Source organism: Bombus flavifrons, chromosome 9 (assembly GCF_040668555.2).
Source record: "Bombus flavifrons isolate JBK064 chromosome 9, iyBomFlav1_principal, whole genome shotgun sequence".
NCBI classification, from domain to species: domain Eukaryota; kingdom Metazoa; phylum Arthropoda; class Insecta; order Hymenoptera; family Apidae; genus Bombus; species Bombus flavifrons.
The window spans coordinates 7,421,376-7,445,708 of record NC_138450.1 but is presented as its reverse complement, the minus strand read 5'-3'; the positions used below and the strand labels follow the sequence as shown (position 1 = coordinate 7,445,708).

General features: G+C 35.3%; 1 protein-coding gene and 1 long non-coding RNA gene across 4 annotated transcripts in view; one reads left to right on the top strand and one right to left on the bottom strand.

Moving 5' to 3' along the window:
* Positions 1-9,671: 9,671 nt before the first annotated feature.
* On the bottom strand, positions 9,672-12,958 carry LOC138183141 (uncharacterized). The gene is made up of 3 exons (XR_011174001.1): positions 12,709-12,958; positions 10,908-11,456; positions 9,672-10,790 (listed from the first exon to the last, which is right to left on the bottom strand). It is a non-coding gene; the product is annotated as an uncharacterized LOC138183141 (long non-coding RNA).
* Positions 12,959-15,587: 2,629 nt separating this feature from the next.
* Positions 15,588-24,333, top strand: part of Fas1 (fasciclin 1 Fas1 domain-containing) — a 378,308-nt gene continuing 369,562 nt past the window's right edge. For all 3 annotated transcript variants that reach the window (XM_069120610.1, XM_069120612.1, XM_069120609.1), the window contains exon 1: positions 15,588-16,182. In XM_069120610.1, coding sequence (XP_068976711.1) covers positions 16,063-16,182 — 120 coding nt within the window. In that variant the 5' untranslated portion in view covers positions 15,588-16,062. The remainder of the gene's footprint in view (positions 16,183-24,333) is intronic.

Genomic DNA, 24,333 nt, shown 5'->3' with positions numbered 1-24,333 from the left:
GTACTAACCTGTAGTACTAACTAACGAACTTTCACGGTCCAACGCCCACTAGTAGAGTAATTAGCCTGGCTAACGAGCGATCGTTATGCGAAACCGCGGTGCCGCAGAAAAGTCAACGATCTACACCTTACAATGATCGACGAAGATCCATTGTTCTTGATACAATAAAGTCCTTGCGAATCGAGATCTGGCTATCCCTATCGGCAAAATATTGAACTTCCAACGAGCAAAGTAACTAACGAATTCTCCAGAGGATTTGATTGAAATCCTTCCGACGATGTCGATGATGGAAATACTTCTGTCGTTCTTACAAAGCACTTGTTCGTACAAATAGCCGATTTTAGATATGATTGCAAGCAATTTCTTTCGCGTTTTACCAGTCCTGGAGATTGTCATTGATTTTAGTCATTTATTTGATTGTTGGTTACACGTTTTCCTCTGCAATGAAGTTAATAGGATAGCGTGAAAGAATCTAACCCTTACCGTACTAAGGGATCATTGACATTCTTCATATTAATACAATATACGGTACCGTTGTATTTTTGTTACGACAAAGCTTTCACTGAATTTTATGAGTAGATATTTGTCCACTTGTGAGACACTTGAATGCAAAAGTACGGAATACGTATAACACGTGAGAATACAAAATGTTTTAGATTGAAGCGTGCGTTATAATTTGGAAAATTCACTTTGCAGAACTGTAACTACTTTTGTTGTCAAACCCGGTATTCTTACACGACAAAACCTTTTATTACGGATAACTTACAGCTTGTACAGTTTTAGTAATAATGTTAATTTAGTTGTACAAGAAGTTTGCGTTAGAGACATCTTAAAATTTCATTTGACTTTTAATCTCAGGCAACTACAGGAGATGCTCGTGAAACATTTCAACTCCGTCGATGCAATTGGAGTGATTTCTTGATGATAAAGTAGGTATATCAGTTCAAACAAGAGCGAAGTATACGATTAGTTGGCAATTCAGCTAACAAGTACGCGTAACAGGTGTATGATACGACACAATGGCACGTTTCAATAATTACACCGCCATAATCAAACCTAGTGTTCTGAATAATTCATTTATTTACGTTTCCTCGCCGCTAGACGGGGGAGCGCTCAGTCTTCTTGCTATGAAACCGAGCAAAACTTTCAAATTGAAACCGTAGACCGGCATTCAAGAATACAATAACTATTTCCGCTTACGTATTCTTACGCGCATAAACTCAGCCGCTGACAAAAGGAGACATCCCGTGACAAAACTCTCTCCTTTGAAATATGCGCCTAATCCAACTAAAGAACCAATAAATGCTTGAACCGTTGCTAAAAGTTTGAAGAGATGGCAAATATTTGTACGTGCCAAGAAGATATAAGTGCAATAAAGAAGAACAAAGAGATAGAATTTCACACATTCCATTATAATTCTATTTCTTTCAAAAATATACGTTGTAATCTTGAACAATTGTAAATCAGTTTTTACCAATGTGGTAATAATTGAACCTTTCAAATGCCAGGTCGATCAACCGCATTTTTTATTATTTTCTTAATTTCATTATATAAGTACACGATTAATGTTCAATTAAGAAAACTTATTATAAGATTAATGTTCAATATTGGAACACACTTTCTTAAAACGTTTCTTTGTCTCAGCATATTTTCGATTATGCATTTTCAAGTATACATTCCACAAGTCATGGCCTCGGAAAGAACTTGCGTGAACAGCATAATGCAAACAGAATATCAATGTCCATCGAATCTGATAATCTGTTCAATTTTCACATGCCGCATACGATAAAATTGCGGACAAAAGCTTCCAATAAACTGGTTTAAGGTTCGAATCCTGATTAACTTTTCTCGTCGCACATTCGCCTTCGTCGAAATTTGTTGGATTTTTATAGATTCTTTTCGAAAACTTCCAAATTGTTATTTTGTACATATTAGAGCTTAATGCAAATAACGGTAGATAACGATAAATAAACCTCAACAAATTTTTGAATTTCCAATTAATTAACTATAAATGGGAAAACGAAATGCAATTACTAATTACGATTTAGTGTACATTGTAAGTTTAGTGTAAGTGTAAGTTTTCTGTTGATGTTTCTGTAAGCCTCGAGCTTGTTTGTTTCAAGCCATTTATACATTCGTTATTAATATAATTTTAACTTCCTACAACTCTATATTATCGTAGAACGTAAGTACCGCTTTCAATATTAAAGTACGATATAATCGCTAATAATCGTGATACGAACACCGCTGTAAAATTCAAAATCGCAAATAACTTAAACGATGATATTCTAAAACTAAAACCAGGAGTGTAATAAAGATGAAGCAAAATTTGCTGCAGTTTCATCGCGATATCCATGAAAATACTTTCCTTGCGATTTAGATAGGTTGAAGGATCTCGTTTGCTTTTTGTCCGCTTAACAGCCAGATACATTACGCCGGAGCGTACAAAAGAAAAATTCCGTGATGTCGCAGGGTAGGTAGGGAACTGGCCGACAAAAAGAAGCGGACGACTTAATCGCATGGTAAGAATCGGGGGGAAAATGAGAATGGAGCGACCACGGATCGAGGTTGTCGGGTAAACCAGAAGAGCGTTTGCCCGTGATACGCGATTTCCGCGCCACTTGTGCCTTTCTTGCACCAAGACTTCGATTTACGTGGGCGCCGCACGCGATTTCCACATTTGTCAAATGCTAACCCCCATTTCTGACGACTAACCCTGTTTCCAATCCCCGTGTCATCTTAATAAGAGAAACAATGTATCCGCGTGGACGAAGGGTCGGTGAAAGGAGACGCGGTTCTTGTCCTTACTTTTTCAGATAATTGAGTCAAGAAGGGGACACGTATATGCTTTCAAAGGGGGACTCGTTTCTTAACAAACATATTAATTTCCCTTATCCAGATTGTTTGTATAAAAAACTGTTCGTATCAGGGAATTGGAAAGTGTTTTGCATAGTTTTGCCGTGTTAAAGGGTTACTATACTCTGACGGTCGTGGAGGAGAAAGAAGCATCGAGGTCACTTTAGCTTTTTCAACTCATTGTCAACGGGTCACGGAATTCATCTTATTTTATGGCCTACTTGCGGTACAAAGAAATTGTACTTTAGCTTGATTCTTTTTTATGGATACAATGTTTGGGGGATAAGGCTTCATCAAAAGTGAATATACTGGAAACTATGAATTTCAGAGGGGAGCATGTACTTGAAATTTTTAAGTGCAATTGTAAAGAATATTCTTCTAACTTTGCATATAGTAAAATTCAACGATATTATGGTTAAGTAAAATGTTGCTGTATATCAAAAAACAAATTTAAAGATATATGAAACGATACATAGAATGAAACGAGGTATTCTGAATATTCGTTTAAATAAATTATTACACTGTAATAAATAATTTATTATTCATTCATTAACTTATGCATATATTATATTGTACAGATGTGTACTAACAAACATTTCATGAAATTATTCATTTAAGTATCATGACGTCATATCTCCTTCAAATCTGTAAATTTAATTCCACTTTAAAAGATTATCTCTCAACTTTTAAAGATTAGCAAGGAAATCATTTAGTGGAACATTATAACTTCAAAGGTTCTTTTAAATTTGTAAATTTAGTTTCATCTCCAACTCCAATTTCATTCAACTTTTGAAGATTAGATGAACCAACAGCTGGATAAACTCGAGAAATTCATACTTTATACGACAGAGTTTATTGAATTATCCTCGTTGTCTAAGTTATCGTTAAATTATTAACAATGTGATCGGAGTACAGTATTAGCTTGTGTTCTTTAACGAAACACCAAGTTTCTGCGACGGATATTGATTTACGACGGAACTATAATTCGCAGGCTGCCACGTCAAAATATCGATCTGCTGCTTGTGAAAGTTTGCTCGCGGTTTGCACCGCTCCCTTTCTGGGTTATGACACATCGAGTACAATTGGCTATCACAGCGATCGGCTAATTAATAACCGACTGAAAACCAATTAATTTCATTGTTCGTACAGCCTGTTATAACCGACCGATAATAGTAGAAAACCTCGTATGAAAATTTCATAGTTTTACGCTTTTTCTTTCTCTGTTTTTCTTATAGTTTGGCAATTTATAATTAGCGCTAAAATCACTACAGAAGTCAAAATGATCAGATCATAATTTTTTATAGAAACTATACGACAGCGTATTTTAAATTGTTGTAAAATATATATATATGAAATATTGTAAATATGTTGCATACCTTTTTACATATCCTTCACTTTGATTCCTTTGGTATAGTAGTATTATATCTTAGTTGCCCATAGTTCTGATAGTAAGTATGTATCATACTGAAATTTTAATGTGTTTTATACTTTATAATGTATCCATTCTAATAAATATATTTAAGTTCATAGTCTGTGTGTTTGAATTGTACCGAATATAGATAAATAACTTTCAACAGCTAATGGTTTCTATTGGTAATGATTTATGATATAATATTATTTAAGCAAAATTTAAAAATCGTTTCATCTTAACTTTCTTGATAAAGCTTTTACACATAAACAGTTCTAACGCCGTTAAAAGTTTCATAAGCAAATATGGACCATTTCAAATGCACAAACGATTTTATCGTTATTCGATTATCAATTCAATGTTGAAGTACATTAAATGGCAACTGATTCGAAGCAACGATTCGAAACTATGAGGTGATTTGGGAAACTACTTTTAGTGTACCGACTTCTGGAGAACGCATACGCTCGATGATATATGACTTTCGCATTTCACGAAAAAGTTTCAAGCTACCTCGATAAAACAAGCGTGCGCTCGGCGCGATGTAACGCGCGGTTTATTAGACGCAAAGTCCGTAAATCATCTTACGGGTTATTAATTACGATACTGGCGTCCGTTATTTTACAAGCGGAAAATTAGCTTGCAGTATTACGCGGTTGCAGCATCACTCTGCGCCAAGATTTCTAATACGATTACCTTGCTCGAGACTGTTCGGATGAAGTCACGCGTAAATGATTGGTTATGGGACAAATAATATTGAACTTTCATTATTTTCTTTATTCTATGATCGAGTTTCTTTAATTTATCGCAACAATATAACAGTTGCACCAATATAATCTAAGCGAAGAAAAAAGGTTATAGTGTAGGATGAGATGGCCTATAAGCATCTTTGTTACATTATATCGCGTTTCAAAATTGGAATAAATTGAAATTCTTTGAACTTGAGAAATCATTCGAGAATACGTGATTTTATTTTAGATTTATTTTATTGTCGGAGGTGTCCGAATGTTCGTCGTGAAAAGAGATTTTTATCCTTCCGTGTTCTAACAACGCCTGTTAATCAACGCTCTTCTGTGAGAGTACCTTAATTACATTAACAACCAAGCAGTAAAATTATATATACAAGTTGTTTAAACGTAAATAATAATAAATATAAGGCAAGAAATGCCCGGTATAAAATATTTATTATAGTATTAGATAATTTGTACGAACTCACTGTAGAAATCAGAGATAAAAAATGTCCACGGTTCAAAAGATTCTCTTCAGTTTCTCTCTTAATGCTTAATCTTTTCTCTTTAATGCTGTAAATACTTCAATTTTTTTAAACATCATAAAATTATGTATAGAATCTATACTACTGTAAATTTGATAATAATACAAATATTTCCAATGAATAACTTTATACTTGATAAGCAGAATTCAATAAATTGTCTGAAAAAAGTATTGCAAGTGTTAAAGTTGTATTTCGTATGCACACATTCTTTTATGTGAGATATTACGTAAAAAAAAAAGACAGGCGAATTATTAAAAATAATTGAAAAATTGTCCACAAATGATTCTCGTTATCGGCCTTTCGATAACTTTATTTCATATCTTCGCGCAGAGAATAATAACGAGGATCGATTTATCCAGTAAAATATTTCATTCTATTTAAACAGGAGCTATTTTGTTGCTCCAGAGGAGATTTATATTTCAGTTAGATAATCCTCGACGAGCCATTCAATATCCTCTTCCACTATCTTTTCGTATTTCATGGTTTGTTCACGTTTTCCAAAGTATCCTACGTTGATTTTATATTATATTAATTGAATTACTATCAAAGCATGTTCGTTACATCTATATCTATTTTATACTCCAGCATATATCTTTATTATCCTAGTTAAAAATTTATACGAATGTAAATATCAAAACATTGCTTCAACTCTCAATTATTCTACATTTACAAGATATAATGTGTGCTTAATAAATCATTTCAAATATTAAAAGTGAATATTTAATAGAGTAGCAAAAAATTTCTGAGCTCTAATAAGAAATAATTAAATAAAAGATTCTCTTGTGATAACAGTAATGTATATTAGCTTAATGGAACTTTTTCACGTTATTAGTATTTAATTATAATATATTGCATAAAATTAATTAATCTCACGAGATAACAAGTTTTTTTAAACTGATTATACATTTCAGCGCGTTAAACAATCGAAGATTGTATTTCCTGACAGAATCTCGCTTGGATGTCCTAGTTATAAATGACATCATAATCGCGGTTATTTAATATGAAGCAATAGCATGCTCAACAGCTTTAAATTTACTTGCGTACAATTATTGCGATAATATTTCGAGCTCTCTCTTATCATAACAAGTCATAATAAGTTACTCTTGAAATTAAAATTTCTTAGAAGTGAAGGAGGTATTTTAAATTGTTCATTATAAAATTCATCATTGTTATACACACCCTTGTATTGATGAAGAAAATTAGAATGTTATTTTCGAATTAACTTAATATCAAATAATTTCACAATCGCGTAAGCAAATACAACGTTTTTCAGGAGACTCAATATCGCGCAAGATTTAAATTTAACTGATACAGTAAGACCACAACGATTCGAAATAGATTTGACTTTTAGCTTACTTAACTATTGTTGAAGTGGTCACCACATCTAAGAAAATTCTACATCTGGTTTTTTTAGTTTTCTCAAACATTGAAGCCATCGACAGCGTATAGACAAAAGACTGCGACGAAAGCAGGACATAAACAGTAGACAGGCGACAGGTTGGCTTCGGGGTGGACCAGCTCAAATTGTATTTTTACTTATAATTACACTTATATTTAAATATATTTTCTACCTTACAATTTATCCACGAGTTTCTCTGTTTATACATCAAATAACCTCAACAACTATATTAAAAAAATCAATTATAATTTTTCTTCTATTACACAATAAATCCAACAAATACAATTAATGGTCTTTATTATGCAAAATACAAAATACAAAGTAAGATTTAATCTTATTGTAGGTCGTCTATGACACTAATAACTATGATTATAACATTTTTAAATAACACATAAAAAGAATGCGCAAACTAATAAAAATTCTTCTAATTTAACTCTCAATTCACTTCAATGTTATCTACTACCCCTGAAATTTACATTTACTTCCAGACTGATGCCAAAGACAATTCACGTTTTATGAAGAAGTACAAGTATCAAACTTACGCGAGGTAACTTTCCGTTGCATCGATCGTCGTCGAAGAAACATTATTTCGCCATCATCGTTGATACAACGTCATTTTGATGAGCATGTAATGGGTATACCCCTCGCTTTGTACCTTCAGAAATTTCTCAATGTCTAATAGTCACAGGGGCTTATGAAACGCCTCGTGTATACGATACGTCTTGCTGTCAACGGTGCGCACGAATATTCGCTTGGCAGTGCGCTTTACGACAGGCAATCTTTACGTGCACGATGAATGCGCGTTAAACGCGGTCTCCAGCCATCGTAGAACCTACCAAACGTTAATTTGATGAGACGTTACGTCCAATATATTAATTCTCGACATGGCAATATATCGTGTACCAGGATGTCGAGACGTTCTTAACACCAGGACAAGGAACGGAGTGGCAGTTCAGAAAACGGGAGGCTTAACCAGAGAGTCTAAACTAATCCAAACATTCCTTACGTGGCTTACGGCATTCGGCCTGCGGATGGTAGTTCTGCTAGCAATAATTGTGATAACATCTTGTTGCTACAGTCTCGCCGTCCCTCCCTGATACTGAAATTCTGTTTCTACGTGGCAGTTTGCCTGGCATAACGAGCCATCCTGAAGGAACCTCAGTCCTAACGTCGAACATCGTGTCGTTACCCACATATGCCCATACATACACCTACCAGCGAATGTGGCTCGCACATGTAATCACGCTCTGCGAACTGGATATGGTTAGACCTCTTAATAACGTGCTACCTACGTAGAAACGTACGTGTTAGAACGATGTATCTACCTCTTTCGCACTGGTACACGGTACAACATGGTGAATGCTGGATTTTGATACGATATTGATCGGCTATGTGTATCATGGGAATCTCTTCACGACACCTAGCAACGCGCTGGACTTTTAACATGGTCGATTATTGCGCCACATTGAGTGTTCCAGCACCTATGTGATAGCCACTCTACGCTGTTGATTTATCCGTTTTAATGTCTCCGAAGATGGATTAGTTGAATGTTAGAGCAACTTCATAGATGGACATATGTGGATGTGTAGCTATCTATGCGTATGATAGACAATTGGATATCGATGATGTCTGTATTATACAGGAATGTGCATATTGTGATTCTTAAGAGATACAGTATCACGATGGATTTGTATGAAGATTTTTGTCGGATAAAAGCCCCAAATGTAATGTAGTATCGAATTTTTCCATTCACGCTAGAGATACATCCTGTGAAAGATGAGCTAGATTTGGAAAAACCATTAAGAAATAATCGAAAAGTTTTAGGAATTATTCCATTTGAAATCGTGAACTAATATCAATATTACAATAATAGTCCCGTCAAGTTGGAATCGAATCGCGGTCTTACACGAATATAACATTCTGTTCGATTAATCATTTTCTTTTCCCTTTTTTTTTCAAGCAACTTATAGTCAATTTAACAAATTATAAATCAGATGATTTCCCTATTTGGCATAAGATTGTAAAATTACAGAAAAGAAGTTCATATCTTATAATTTGTAAAATTATATATTCACTAATATGATTTTGTAAAAGATCTGTGGACTCGTATCTTATAGGTGTATCTCAGTATGAAAGAAGGCTAACAGCTCAAGACGTTAGAGGAAAGTACACATTGGTACAAGTATTGGTAAACTTATGTCTATATAAATTTGGAATAATATTTGACTTGATAAAACGAGATTATCGTGACGATGTATACTGAAAGGATTGTTCCAAAATGGAGTTTCCAAGACAGGAATACTAGACATAAGATGTTGAGATGTGGTGCTGGTTCACATGCCATTGGGCGTGATCATTATTTTCCCGAGTCAAGGGGAAACGTGTCGTGGAATGGCATCACGATGGTCCATGTTCCATCGAGAAACGTACGAAGAAACATGGAGAAATATTGGAATTTTATGTGTCGAAAAATGTAAGCATTCTATGTTGGAAAATTGCTAGTTGTTGATAAAAAGGGATAAATGAATGTTCGCGCATGAAAATGCTTCTTAATACTCGGAAAATATTGGGAAATAAAAAGAAGTAATTTAATGAAATACCACATTTGTACAAAGCATTTAAATTTATTTCCAAGAAGATTGAGATGAAATATTTGGGTATTGAAAATTGGAAATTTTATCAGAAATGTTCATAAATTCAAATAAAGTAGACTCTTTTTATTTCCAATAATTCTGCTACTACAATTTCTTTTCATTCGCTCATCCAACCTGTGTAATTGTTCTACTTTCCTAACTGACGCAAATGCGGTATTTTTACTATTCCACAGGATTCTATTATCGCACGTCACCTTTCACTCTTCCTTGATTCAATAATGGCCCCGGCCTTCTCATCAAACTCTCTTGTAATGTGCCAACATGAAGGCAGAAAGGGAAGATTTGTCATTAATGACCAATGTTGATCGTTTCTTTTCGTATGTATTTCTATTACACATTTCTGCGTTGATCGTATATTTTCAGATATATTCCTAACCAGTTAAATTTTTAAAAAGCTAAGTTTGGCTCTCTGAAGCAAGATTTTGATACTCTTTAAAACTGCTGAAAAGATGAAGTATATTCATAAAGCATGAATGCTGCAAATATTCCTTTGAAATTTTTTTCAAGTGTGTAATTTCAACAGGTTGAAATGGATCCAAAGTACAGAAATAAAATATAGCGAAATAGAGCACGTTTCATCTATGTTACAAACAAAAGGGATTAAAAGATTCCTCAAAGACTTCAAAACTACCACAAATCTAAAGAACTAATTACACGTGCATATCATTTCCCCCTTTCTTCTATTACTCGCTTCAAAGACACAAAAATTCCAAAACACTTTTGAACGAGACCGCGAAGAATCAGCGTGACAAACGTGAGTAAAAAACTAAGCTGATTTTCTCGGAGTGAGAGGCGTAAGGAACACCCGAGACTGCGAGATGAAAGCGAGACAGACGGAACGCAGATATTGTGAGGAGGTTCAGGTTCCGTACACGGTTGGTGCTGTAAACTCTGTTGAACTCTCATGCTTTCTGCGATGTGGAGAACCAGCTGAGTAGAAGGCACGAGTGTGTTGTACATGCCGAAGACGCATTAATATTAATGTACCGGGATTTACTGCGACACGGGCTGCTCGAGCCTCATGGGTAGGATGTATGTTTACAAATACGTTTCTCAATGTAGCCCCGCCCGACGGTTTGCCTTCAAGCCCGCAGTTCCATAGTCCAGGCGCGTTCTTCCTTACCGGAAGTAGCAAGTAACGTTGGCAAACTTGGACTCCCTGCATCTTGCAAGGGAGTTCCCTAAGGGGGCTTCCGGTACGGTCTGTTCTCGCCACAGAAATGGTTACGTTAAAGTGTGTCAAGGCATATCTTACCTTTTCTTCTCAAAGTACGTTCAGTCTGAAAATCGAGGGAATACTGTTCCCGTTGAGAAACGTACCAGCATGTCCTTGCATTCCCTAGATTCCTTGTCACATACGAAACTGGTGAACTGTTTCTCGTCTCTCCTTCTACTTTAGCTACAATGGCGACAGCTTCTTCAAATAATGTGCCCCGGGATGTTTCAATTCCTTATGAACGTTTTTGGTAGATCTTTTCTCACAGAAATTACTGCATAAGGTTCAGTTAAACTGTGAGTTGGGGATTTTTGGTTTCCCACGTGAAAAAAAAAAAAAGAAAAAAATAAATAAATTCTTCTCGTGAGAAATTCAGAGGTTTCAATATTGTTATGATAGACATATAAGAATCGTTATCTATAAAACGATATCCTTTGTTCATATCTCGTATTGAAAGTTGCCTGTAATTTAATTTGCTGGAAATATGGTATCTGCGCCTTTCATTTTAAACAAGTTTCAATCCTTTTTTTAATGGCTTTACGCATTCGCATTTTCAAAGTTCTGTATGATTCCACGTAGAAGGTAACTTGATTATATTAAACCTATTATGCAATATTGATCCTTTTAAAACAGAATTTTTAAAAAGGGATCTCCTGAAAGAAGATTAATATTAATAGCTTGTATTGGCTTATAAATATTAAATTATCTATATATGTACATTTAAAAATTATTCCGAACGATATTTGAATAAAGCTTTTAAAAAAAAGAGATAGATAATCCATGAATTATCTATCCATTTCAAAGAATATTCAATTCGTTATTTTTTATCTATTTATTTGAAAGAATATTAATATATGATGAATATACATGCTATATTCAGCTTGCAAAAAAAAAAAGAAAAATGAATGAAATATTTAATTTATACCAAAGACGATAAAATCATGTTTAGCTGTACAGATTACCCTTTGCCATTTAGAGATAACGCTGAATGCACGTTAAAATGAAAGTTCTATAAAAAAAATTAAATTTCACAAGGCGACGAAAAGACTAATCTCCAACTGGCGAGTTAAGAGCAAGTTAAAGTTACAGGGCTCGATAGAACGTTTCATTAAACCGTCCACGTGGTCCGATTATTCTCACGCGATATAAAGTTTCTACCGTAATTCTCGCAGAATCGCGCGGTTCGATAATTTCAACGCGACGCCACACGGAGTGCCTTTTTCCGTTTTTACAACATTTTAATGTGTCGCATCAGGAGATTCATTGGGATGAAACGTGTCGATCATTTTTGCATCCGTTGAATCCGCGGCTCCGTCCAAAAATCCCAACGGAATTCAAAGTATTAACTTAAATTAACGTCACACGCGAATGCTTTATGGCCAATATAGACTATCGTGTTCGAGGAAGGCTACACAGTGTTGCCACGCTGTTCAATCGAGTGTGGAATATCGCATGATCGATGGTTCCCGTTCGATCACGACCGCGGATTATCTATTTTTGTTTTAGAATGTCTGTGGTGAGATATCAAACTGGCTCATAGAAATCGTTGGTACGGAACATCAAATTCATAGAATGCCAAACATCAGTCTAGGAGATTATGATGCTTCGATACACATTTAATAGAATTTTCTAATCTGTTATCGTCTAATATACGAAACATCAAGATTGTTGTCCCGTAGATTCATGGCACACTAAGCATTATTCTAGCGATTTATGATCTTCTCTCGTTCGATATATATCTGGTTAATAGAATTTTTGAATCTGTTATCGTCGAATAGGTATATGAAGGGCCGAGATTTTCGTACCATGCTAGATCGCTATGAAAGCTCGTGAGAGTACTTGCTTAAGTAAGCCGAAATTGGTTCGTCGGTGAGGTCAAACAGGCGTATCTAGACTACTAATTACCTAAGGGATTGGGACAAACTTAGCAGGACTCTCGGTGGAACAGGCGAACGATAGGGAAGTTCCACAAGCCCATTGCGTTTATATTCGCGATCGGGATCTTTCCTTAATCCTCATTGCCCTGGGAGGTTTCGAGAATCGTCCTAAGTCCACCAAGGCTGCTGGGAAATGGTCGGTGAACTTGCCATCGAATTTACAATTATATCGGCTTCGAGCCCTATCCTCCAAACCTGATACAACCGATAACGAGAATTTTGCCACTCGCATGACCCACGCACAGCAATGTTTTAAATTTGACCAGGAAATTACTTACTCCCTTGGGTTACTCTTTGGCTGACTTTCCGCAAGCATTTTATATTAAAGAGCAATTTTCGAGACTGCTACGGTTCCGCTTGTTCGCCAGATTATTAATGACGGAAGTCACGACTATGAGTGCACGTATTAAGGGCGTGCTAAGACGGAAGAAGGTCGGAGGCTGTAAAGCCGGAATTAATTAATGGCAATCAGTAAGGGTATTTAACCGTACATCCACGAACTACGTGTGGTTAATCGTCTCGATGTTCTTTCCCCGATAATTCATGGTTTCTCGTTGTACGTATCAGACGGACGTGTCTGTTGGCAGAGGACCTAGGTAAATCGGCCACTGTGAATGATATTATTGTTCTTGGCCGACGAGAAACAGATTTCCAAGCTGATATAAACCCTCGGTAAAAACGCAGGATGGTATAACAGCGTTAAGAGTGCACGACCTTTTCATGTAGCATGACTTTGTGCTTTTTGGTTAACAGCTTCAAGTGGCATAGATTCGCCGACCAAGCAGAAGGAAGAAGGCAGAAGCGACGCGCGCGGCTTCTTGAAAGAGCTCTCGTAGTCTCGTACAGAACGAGAAAAGCCTGTAGACGTGACGTCACTCTTTGTGCAGACGCAGTTGGGGATTTCGTCGTTCGTAGTGGTTGGTCAAGGAGAGGGTGAATGACGTCACGTGCGCGACGCGACGATCGTCGTTCTGAATACCGCTGGCTTCCAGAAGATCTCTGTTCTTTCCAACATCCTTAACATTTTACGTGTGGAATATAAATTGTAACAATTGATACCAAAATTCGTACTAATATCGTTTCCAATTATACTTACAATAAATATAAGCTGATCTTGTAAGATTAACAGATTAAGGACCAACGTTGCAATATTTCATCAACAATTTTTTTAGTTAGTTTACGTTATTAAATTTTATCTTTTATCTGTGGTTATGGAAAGAGGTTCCAAGGATTTACTTAATAATCTTTCTCATTATTATCTTTTTCATCTAGTTTATATAGTTTGAAGAAGTTGATGTATAACGCTATGATAACATCTTCTTATATCTAATCCTTGTAATGGTCTTGCGTATAGTAATTTAAAGCGATGAGAAATCACGATACCAGATTTGATGCCGTTTTTAAAAATAATGAAACATTTTTTTTTTTTTTGTATGATTTCTGTAATGAATTTTTTTAAAAAATATGAAAATCATGTGTATGTTACTTTATTTTCGTTTTTCAATAAATTTGCTTTGTCTCCAATGGATTGATAGTTCCATAATTTCATTTGATTTATATTCTATAAATTGAGATAAGGTCAACGAACAAAAATGCGAATTATCATAGGTCATGATAACCACAGAAAAATTGTGAGTGTCTCGAAGCTCTTTTATTAACAGGAATTCAGTATGGCATGGATGAGTACATTACAGTAGAACAACTATGGAATTTTAATAAAAGCATACAGTTGCAATTTCCAAGTTAAATTGATTTCTTACATTTCTTTTTAATCTTACAATTTTCTATTACCATCTCACTGTTAGTACAGCGATGTTTCTGGTACAATTATTAAATACGTTTTAATATTATCTACTTGTTATGAAAGAGTAACATTGTTTAATAAATTCTGAGAGAGATAAATAATTTAATGAGTATATTTACAATACCAGTCAAGTTCAATTATTTTCGCAGGAAAATGTTGCGAATAAAGTAAAAAATAATATTTCGTCAATATCCTCAACAATTTATAACTTATATTCTCATGAATGTATTTTATTTTACATGTTTCATTATTTCCTTTCAATTAATAGTAACAATAAAGTCATCGGAATTTTGTAGCATTTATTACAAATATAATTACGAACATTCATTACAATTTGGTACGAAATAGTAGTACGTACTGACTCGACAAATTCCAGCTTAACTGCAACTATAACAAGGGATATATAACATATATACATATAACAACTAAACAACTATAACTCGGGACAAGTTTTTATTTAAAAAAAAAGTATCACTTCTATAATAAGAAAACTACACTTTACAATTTACCTGATACAATTATCTAGTCAAATTCACAAAATTGCAGCAAACGTAAAATGTCTTCCACAAAGTCTCAATAAAACTTACAACAGAAACGAAATTTTTATAAACCCTTGTAATTGCTCATTGACCGTTCGAATCTCATTCCGCGGAAACATACATTCAATATCTGAGCATCGAATCGTTCTTTCGAATAAATCACTTTGTCCCGCTGTTCGCTCGTTCGTTTCAATCAATCTCATCGGAACACGTTATTTATCAAACGTCGAATCCATATTATTTCCAATATTTATACGGAAAATATGACTTGGAATAAATCGTGGCCAGAAACTACTTGCGAAAGAGAGAATTGAATGACCGTTGCCTACTCACGAGTTCGGATCGCGATGCGGGTGTGTTTTAATGTGTGTCGCGGCGAACTGTACGGGCAACGCGAATGGCGCTAGGGAGGGGGAAAGTCGGCCGCGACGGAGGGGAGACGACAGTACGGTATACCGAAGACTCGTTTCGGTGGTGTGGTGGGGGTTACGGGGGTCCAGGCATGGAGAGGGCGCAGTTCCGCGCCATCCTCCGTATCGTTGACACGTCCTACGAAAAGAGTGTAGAGAGTCAGTCGGTACGTTCGCTTCTCTCGTGACTCGTCTTGTGCGTTGATCCTTGATTTCTCGTGACACCGAGCGATCTCGTCGTTCGGTTTCCACGAGCTTGTCGTTTCGTGGTCGACGAAGCACGTAAGCATCTTCTTTATTTCAAATAACGCGCGTGCATCGGACAGTGCGCGTGCCGTGCGACCGTTGGGTCGCTGACTTTCAAAACAGTCTCGATCGCGCTCTCGACCTATCGACGACGTCGTTGTGCCGGAGGAGCGCGTATATCGACCCGTGATCCTCTTCAATCTTTCTTGCGTTCGTTTATTCTCACTGTGTCGTCAGTACGAAATTACCGTCTCGTATAGTGGATTGGTGAATTTCGGGTGTGACATTCTTTGTTCGGTTCAGTGAACATTTCACGGGGAACTATGTCGTCAACTGGCAACTATCTGTTCACCGCGGTGATTATCCTGATCGTCTCTGCGACCGGAATCATCGCCACTGTAACCATGGATGCCAAGATTCGCGACGACTCCGACTTGTCCCAGGTAAGAATTTTTTACGTCTTGTCCGTCTCTCTCACGCGTACTACGCATTCGTTTGGGATTAAATGTTTTCGTTGCGCGTTGTTTCTCTATTCGAACGTGTTACGTGTCCTTCGACATTCGTGCCTTGGCGAAACATATATTTACTTCAACACATAGAGTCGCTTCACACGTAAACGAAGTAAATAAATATACCACAGACGGGTACTTTTTGTTCATTAGTTCGCAACGATTGAAAGACTTGCGACCTTGCGTAGTGTCAAGTATTGTCTACTGTAACAAGATAACACCGTATATTGTGTATTTGTGAGAATCCCGAATGAAATTAAATACGACGAAATAAAATATGTTGCACGTTTCTGACGCATTCAATCGGTCCATGAAGGTTACTTTTAATTTGCATGGTTAACCTTGTTAGCAGAGGTTATGACGGAATCTTTCATGATATCGTGTTTTCTTCCGTGAAGTAGTTTTAACAAAATGTATAATGGAGGACGAAAAACTTCGAATGGTGAAACAGTTTAATTTTGAACTCTAAATATATTTGAATTAGCGGAGAATTTTCATAAAAGTTATATTAATATAACTGTTATTAATTTATATAATAACTAACATATTAATATATATTAATATATTATTTGGATTAATTTATCTGCTTAGTATTATGTAAAATTGATTGTAACATTTCATAACAAAATCGTATGAGACTCTATTTACGTGGATTTTAGTGTTGAGTGGTATTATCACGTTCGGAATTTATTTTTATGTCACCGTCAAATTACCAATAGAAACTCTAATAGGTTTTTTGTCGACACGAGTGAATCATTTAATTTTAGGGTCTTCTCCGTGTGCTAACCTTTATGGTGAGGTTTACGCACCATCTCACATCATTCTGTTAATTAATGACGCAATAAAAGAGGCTGGCTGACATAAAATCGAGAGTCACTCGACTCTTTTCTTTGCGTCCATCGACTCGATTCTTTTTTTCTTGCAGTGTTCCCACACCTTAGATTACACAAGGGAAGTATAATTAGCCGATAAAAGAGAAAATTTGCTATTACAAAAGTTTTTGTGTGAATAAATTGTCAATCTTTTCTCATTTAAGATAGCGAGAGATTAATTAATTAAATAGCGGAGCAATTGTTCGTGCACTTTATTAGATGAATATTTCTGTAGAAAGGTTTTGATGTTCCCGAATGTTTTTTTAGATATTAAATAAATTTGTTAAATTGCCCAATTTTTTGCGTTAGATACTTCCGTACTAGTTCATATATTTGTTTAACATTTTTATTATCTTTATTTCATTGTTCTTCATGTTCTGTGTAGATTGACAACATAAATTCGTTCTGTTCTTATTTATATCGATATACTATGCAGTATGCAGATATAAAAACAAAATAACTCTATGTTACAACCATATGTTTTATTATTTTTAATGCAAATAGTAGGAACATTATTTTAAGGATTGAAAATTAGTGAAACATGAGGTTCTTCAAACTATATAAAGAATCTGAAAAATTTTTGTGAATTTAGGGTGAAATGTAACGACTATGTAAAACAATTACTGCATAAGTGGACAAACCTTTTCTGCAAATCTTCATCAAAAGCGAATATTTTACTAAAATATCCAATTTTCTACAAATAATGTAGATTTTGAGAGATACAGGCAAACTTTCGTTAAAGAATTTCGTTAAAATATTCAATCTTCAGTCGATTGTGGAAGTTTGACAATACCCTTATACTGTTGTTAAATTTTATCAAAAAATCACACAAATTAAAAATCACACTATACACACAAAGTTGTCCCATTTCCAATTAAATTTATTAATAAATTTTACAAAAAACAATGCATCATATTTTTCTCGCTTTTCGTTTAAAATATCTTCAAAAACCGGAGGAAATTTTCTAGAAATTTTATTTCACGAATCGTTCGATATTATTCGCTCGACGATCGAGTCAATTTTTCACGCGATCTCGTTTAAAAAGGTGAGTTCTATAACCGGAGGCGCCCAGTCTTCCACGGATCGCGTTTCACGTTTAGTTAAATGGACTGATCTACATTAAATCCCCCGGAGATTCCTTTGGCGGCTTTGAATTCATCTCGCTGAATATTACAATAATGCGTATCCAGCTTCGAAGGCAGGCCGAATGGATCCCACCCACCAACTTGTTGCTGCGACAAAAATCGTCAGGACGTTTTCGCTTGGGGCTAGTTTTCACTTCGATCGATTCAACAAACTACTTGCTGCCGCTGGTCCCCGAACTCGATTTTCACAGCTTTTATTTCATTCCATGCTCGGCACCGAACTTCCACGATTCTTTTTATCACTGAGAAATATGATTCGGTCCGGCTTTTAACCTTTTCGCGGTCGTGGAACGTACAGCTTTTAATTTTGTCCCACGACACGATGCTTGTTTGCTCGAATCTAGAGGTTTCTGACATTGATTTGCGGCTCTAAAATCGAGTTTATTCGTGTAAAGTACAATAAACACACTTTATTCGATCTTTTCATAAAAATTTGTAGAAAAATTATAAATTGGAATTATAAATTTAGGTTTCGTAAAATGAATTTATACGTGAACTGAAAAATACATTTCATTACTGAAAAATATTAAATTATGAGTATAAATGTGAAGGAATCGTTTAGGTTTCATCGTTTTCTGTGATCCCGAGGTATAATAAATTTTCAAGGTAATATTACACGATATGCTTCAAGCTATATCAGCAAATATAGAAGGATTGATTACTTATGAAGTAACATTACCGCTAAGTTTAAAGCCAATGAAGAAACTTTCAAGAGAAAATGGATCAATTTTGAATAATTTATGCAGACACTAAAAATATCAATAGGACTTTTAACTAGAGGAATAATATTATGTTATTAGTTTGTATAATTGCTGTCCAATACATTATTTATATAACACATATATAACATAGTAACACGATATACAATACTTTTGGTGATATATTTCCTAATATTCGTTCACAGATTACGGTATACCTATTAATAGAAGATGCAATTAATTCGATTCTACGTCTTTTAAACATGAAGGATAATGGCCTTCTTTACACGTACAAACCTTTATTAACCTTTCATTCACTACTTTCCACAAGAATATTTTATTCGACTATCTCGATCACGTCTGCAACGAAAGCTAACTCGGGATCAATTTCTATTTCCTTTCAACTTCTCGTATTTTCAGAAAAATCTTATACGTATGTGCCGTATTTGCCCAGTAGACTGTAACTCCTATGAGCGAGAAAACAAGCTTCGGATAAAATACAAGGGATATTTTTGTTAAAGCTATTATACTCTTTCGTATATGTTGAAAATTACATTTTATAAAATTTCACATATTCTCAATTTTCCATACGAGATTGTCCTATAAATTACAAATTATCGTATAAATTGCAAATTATCCTATTACATCGCGGTTCATTGTTTAAAGCAATACGAAATTGTAAGCCGTACAAAATCACATTTAGCCATGATACACACATACATATATATTGTATATATTTACATTTGCGTTCGTAGCTGTAAAATAGAGTGCCATGTAATAGAGAATATAGCATGTGAAATCAGATTACACATGTCGATATAATGTACAATGGTTTTGATGTGACACGGATTAACAATAGTCTCCATCGCTGTCATAAGCGTCTAATTCGTCTATTGTTTCGTTCGTTTGGAGTATCGGGAACGCATGAATTCCTCGCGCTGCGCTGTTCCATTTCACCCGTTCTTCCCTGGAAAGTCGTGGTGCTACACGGTCAACCGCGTAACTGAAACGGTCATTGCCAATGTCAAAGCCGTTCCCAGTTTCCGCCCTCCACTCTCTCATTCTCTTTTCATCACCAAGGCTCAGCTTCTGCCAGCAAGTGGCCTTGCCTTTCACTTTTTTTTGTACAATGCCTACGTTAAGTCCCGCTAAGTTCCATTCATGTCGATGGCAGCCAGGTGCAAACAGGTAGATTGGTTACGCTTGTGTGTACAATACACGTTCGTTCATGATAACGACCATGTTGGCCTTCGAAGATTCTGTTTGATATTAACGCCATTACGCTCCAATGACTTCCTCGTTTCTCTATAGGTATACCGGTGTTGCACAAATGTGCATACGTAATAGGGTATTTGAATACTTGTAGAAACTTTTTATCAACATATTACAACATATAACAAACATATTACATAAACATATATGTTTAGCATGTAACAAAATATTTTGAAATTTCATTAGCACCGTAACGAGACACAATTACCGCACTTATCTCGCTCGTATTATTAAAATTTGAAACGCATTTGAAAATGTGTATAAAAGTTATAAAATATTTATTGAAAGTATATACCTCGCAGTATTTGAACAGTTTATTATTCGCTGTATTAATAAATCTCAATATTCAGTGAGATTATCTCTTTAACGCTTGGGTATTATTATACTTGAGCAAACTATTCTAGCTGTATGCTGATTTTTTAGTGTAAATACATGTTTGTAGTAAACATCTTGTAACTCCTATATACATTTTCCGAGTTGTTTCAAATTTTACCAACATCACGAGAATCGAGTCTTGTAATGCAGACAAACATAAACAGGGATCATTTTTCTTATGAGAGTTTCCATTGTAACTGTTGTGTTTCAACAAAATTACATTTTTGCCAAACTCCATTCTTATTAGGTCGTCCGAAAAGTTTCTTTCGTTTTATAAGGAAATAATGGATGCACAACATTTTCCGTTTTATATTATTTTATCGAATTACGTATGATCCATTTTGTTCTACCAAAATAAAGATCACAACGTGTGGCAGATTAGGTTTCATGTTTGTATAAAGATGCGTTGTTGTAAAGACGTGTCTGTAAAAGAAAGACACTTTTCGGACAACCTAATATAAGTATGAAGAAGATGCTGTTTTCTTTGAAATCTGTTTAACGTGAAACTAATTCAAATAATTAATTCAGAATGACAAAGTAATTTCTGTTGCTGTTGGCCTTTAAAAATTCTGTTTAACATTAACGCCATTACGCGCCAATGATTCCCCTGTTTTTCCTGTTGGGAAGCGGTTGAGCCCTCTTCTTGTCGGTCATGAGTGTATGTGCATATGATAAATGCCGGAGGAACGAACAGGAAATGTGAATAAATATTATCTTTCGGAATTAAAAAAGAAAAACGCGTGGGAAGTAATTATTCCGGATATGAGATTTCGGACGAGGGAATTTGAATCTGTAACCTGCGTCGAAAATTTTCTGCCGATTTTTTTTTTCTTCATGTCGGTTATTTATGGGGTAAACGTGATAAGTATATGTACAATCAAAATATTTTATGAAATATTATTTTATTTATATGCGTGTGTAATATTTGGTGAACAGGTTTTCTTTTTTCACGAGCAATTTCATTTTGCGTATAGACAGTTATTATTGTTATTTATAGCAAGTACAACATTGATAATATTATAATTCGAGGAATGAATTGAATTGAATTTTAATTTGAATGAAATATTTCAAACAAATCCAGGTTCAAAATTTTCAATCCTTGATAACGTTAAACAAACATTCAGATTCGTTTTTTGAATTTAAATGGTATTTTGAAACATCAGGAAGTTAGATAATTTAATACTTGTTTTTGGTTTGATATTAATCATACTGATATCTGTTCCGTACCATCAATGATACACTCGGTATATGGTGTCATTATTGTAATATGATCGTTTCAGCAACCACGAACAATACATTTTTTCCAATGACAGGCGTGTCTCAATGAAACGAAAGCTGCAAAATTAGCATAAAATATAATAGGATTTTTGACTGCAAGGTGACTTCAAATAACAGATACAAACCAATTCACAAAATTTGTTCTGCAATCAATTAAATGACTTAATTAGTCACAGTTATCAGGTTATCTTCTGTAGCAACATTTTAAAGTTCATTGAAAACTGTATATTTGTGTTATAAAAAACTGAAAATTACATTTCTATTTCTAATATTTCTCAATGTATTACTTTTTCAAATTATTGTAATGGCACATAGAATACAAAATCATCGCAGTTCATTTTCGTTAATATACATTTTTCTGTTATTACAATTCTTTCTCTTGTTTGACCAATGCGATATCAAAAACAATTTTAAACATTCAATATTTATTACAAACAGATTTTTCCTGTCTTTGGTATCGTATAATCAATGACCTAAATAATTCGATGGCGAAGTGTTATTACAATTGGTAGAATGAGGGAATAGCTGGGGAAGGAATCATGGCACCGGATGTCATTTTTAAGTTGAGCAACAGATGGTCCTCAGAGTTCTGAAACGTAAGAAACTTATCCATAGCTAGAAGTCGTTTCGTCCCGGAGGCGGACCGTATGTTCGTCTATGGGATTCCTGGAATTTTATTTTTTTTTCTCTTCTACTAATGGAACACGTTGTATGCTTCTAACTAGAGATTAGATTTTCAGTGTCTCTAAAAAATACAGATACGTTTACCGGATTAGGTATTGAAATTTCATTGATCAGTATTGAGAGAAATATTAATCTGTTCGTTAAACAATATGATTTTCCTTTTGATATACTTTAAAACATTTTATGGTTATAAATAGAGATTTGTTCTACTCAACTCCATTAAATATCTAAATGCTTTGAATATTCCATATATTTTTCCATGTTGTGTGTATCCTGTACGTTTTTCAAAATCCCCATAAATATCTATATGAATATTCACAATCTACCTATAATACGCACATATGTTTTTACCGTTCATTTAAATCTCCTTCGAACATATTAAAATCCGCAACCTGATCGTGTCATAAGAATCATAATATAGGACTAAAAGTTTCCAAAATTACTTAATAAACTCGAAAGACAAGAATAACTTAATTAGCCAGATCTTCACCCATTTGTTCGAGAACGCGTCAGACCATAAACTCGCAGCAGCTCATAAGGTTCTCGATTTGTAGTATCTCCGTGAGAAGCGTACCGCGCATCAGGTGTTCCTTCATCTGTTTGCACGTCGACTTGGCGCAGCATTTGCGTGCACCCAAGACCCGTAACTGGGTTCGATTCGTTTCTCCAGAGCGCCGCCGACGCTCGAAATTAAGGCAAATATTTTACCAAGGGAAGTAGCGGAATTCGCATGAACGGCCTTCGGCTGGAGCGAATCGAGAGTGGTCGAACGATGACTTGAGGTGAACGAACACTGCCAGTCGGTATGGTCTCTCATTCTCTCCTCCGGACGATCCTCTCTTCGGTTCTCTTCTCGTTGCGCGCCTCCGCCGGATATTTTTAACTTTAACAAGCGGTTCGTGCTGAGACGAAACAATGCGCTACGTCCCGCTGTGTACTAGGCGTGCTTTTATGCGCACGATACAAGCATTACGCCGCGATATATCGTTTGAGAAAGAAGTCTTTCTCATGAGGTCGCTTCGTAACGAGAAAACGTGTTTCCACTTTGACTATATTCACGCCAAATACCTCGTACGTGTGCTATTGCGTCGTCAGTGTTGGTAGACCGATAGATACAATAAGCTCCGCAGCTTGCAAACATTGAACCCCCTCCTGCCCTCTGTTTAAATGGAATTTGCAGCCGTTCCCTTATTGCGAACGCAGTGCATTCGCGCGTGTTCATCGCCACGAATACTTTGTGCTCTCCCACGCTAAAAGGTTGCAACCCTTTTGCAGCTAAACATTTGTCCACGATACGTCGTGTCGAATGAGGCAAGATATCACGGACAATATCACTGACAATGAGATGTATGAAAGATTATAAACCCAGGTTGGTAAATTGATGGTACAGGATTTTTCTACTTGTACTTTTGTACTGTGTGCACTTTATGATTGGAATTTTTTAAATTTAAATATTTGTTGTTCGTTCCTTCGTAATATAGGGTAAATGTGTTGGAAATGAAATGAGTAAGAAAACAATTTTTCGATTAAGTATCGCTATCTTTGCTTGCTAAATGAGATGCTTACTGGAATTTTTCTTTTTTTACGGTTGTACACATATTCGAAGTTATAATCTTTATTGGTAGATTTTAACGAAATCTTCCATTCATTTGTCTTTAATTAACTATTTGTATTCTGAAAGAATTCTACCAAATTTGTTTGGATATCTTCGCTACTCTTACAGTTACTAGGATTATAATCCTATTCACATTATTCTGTGTA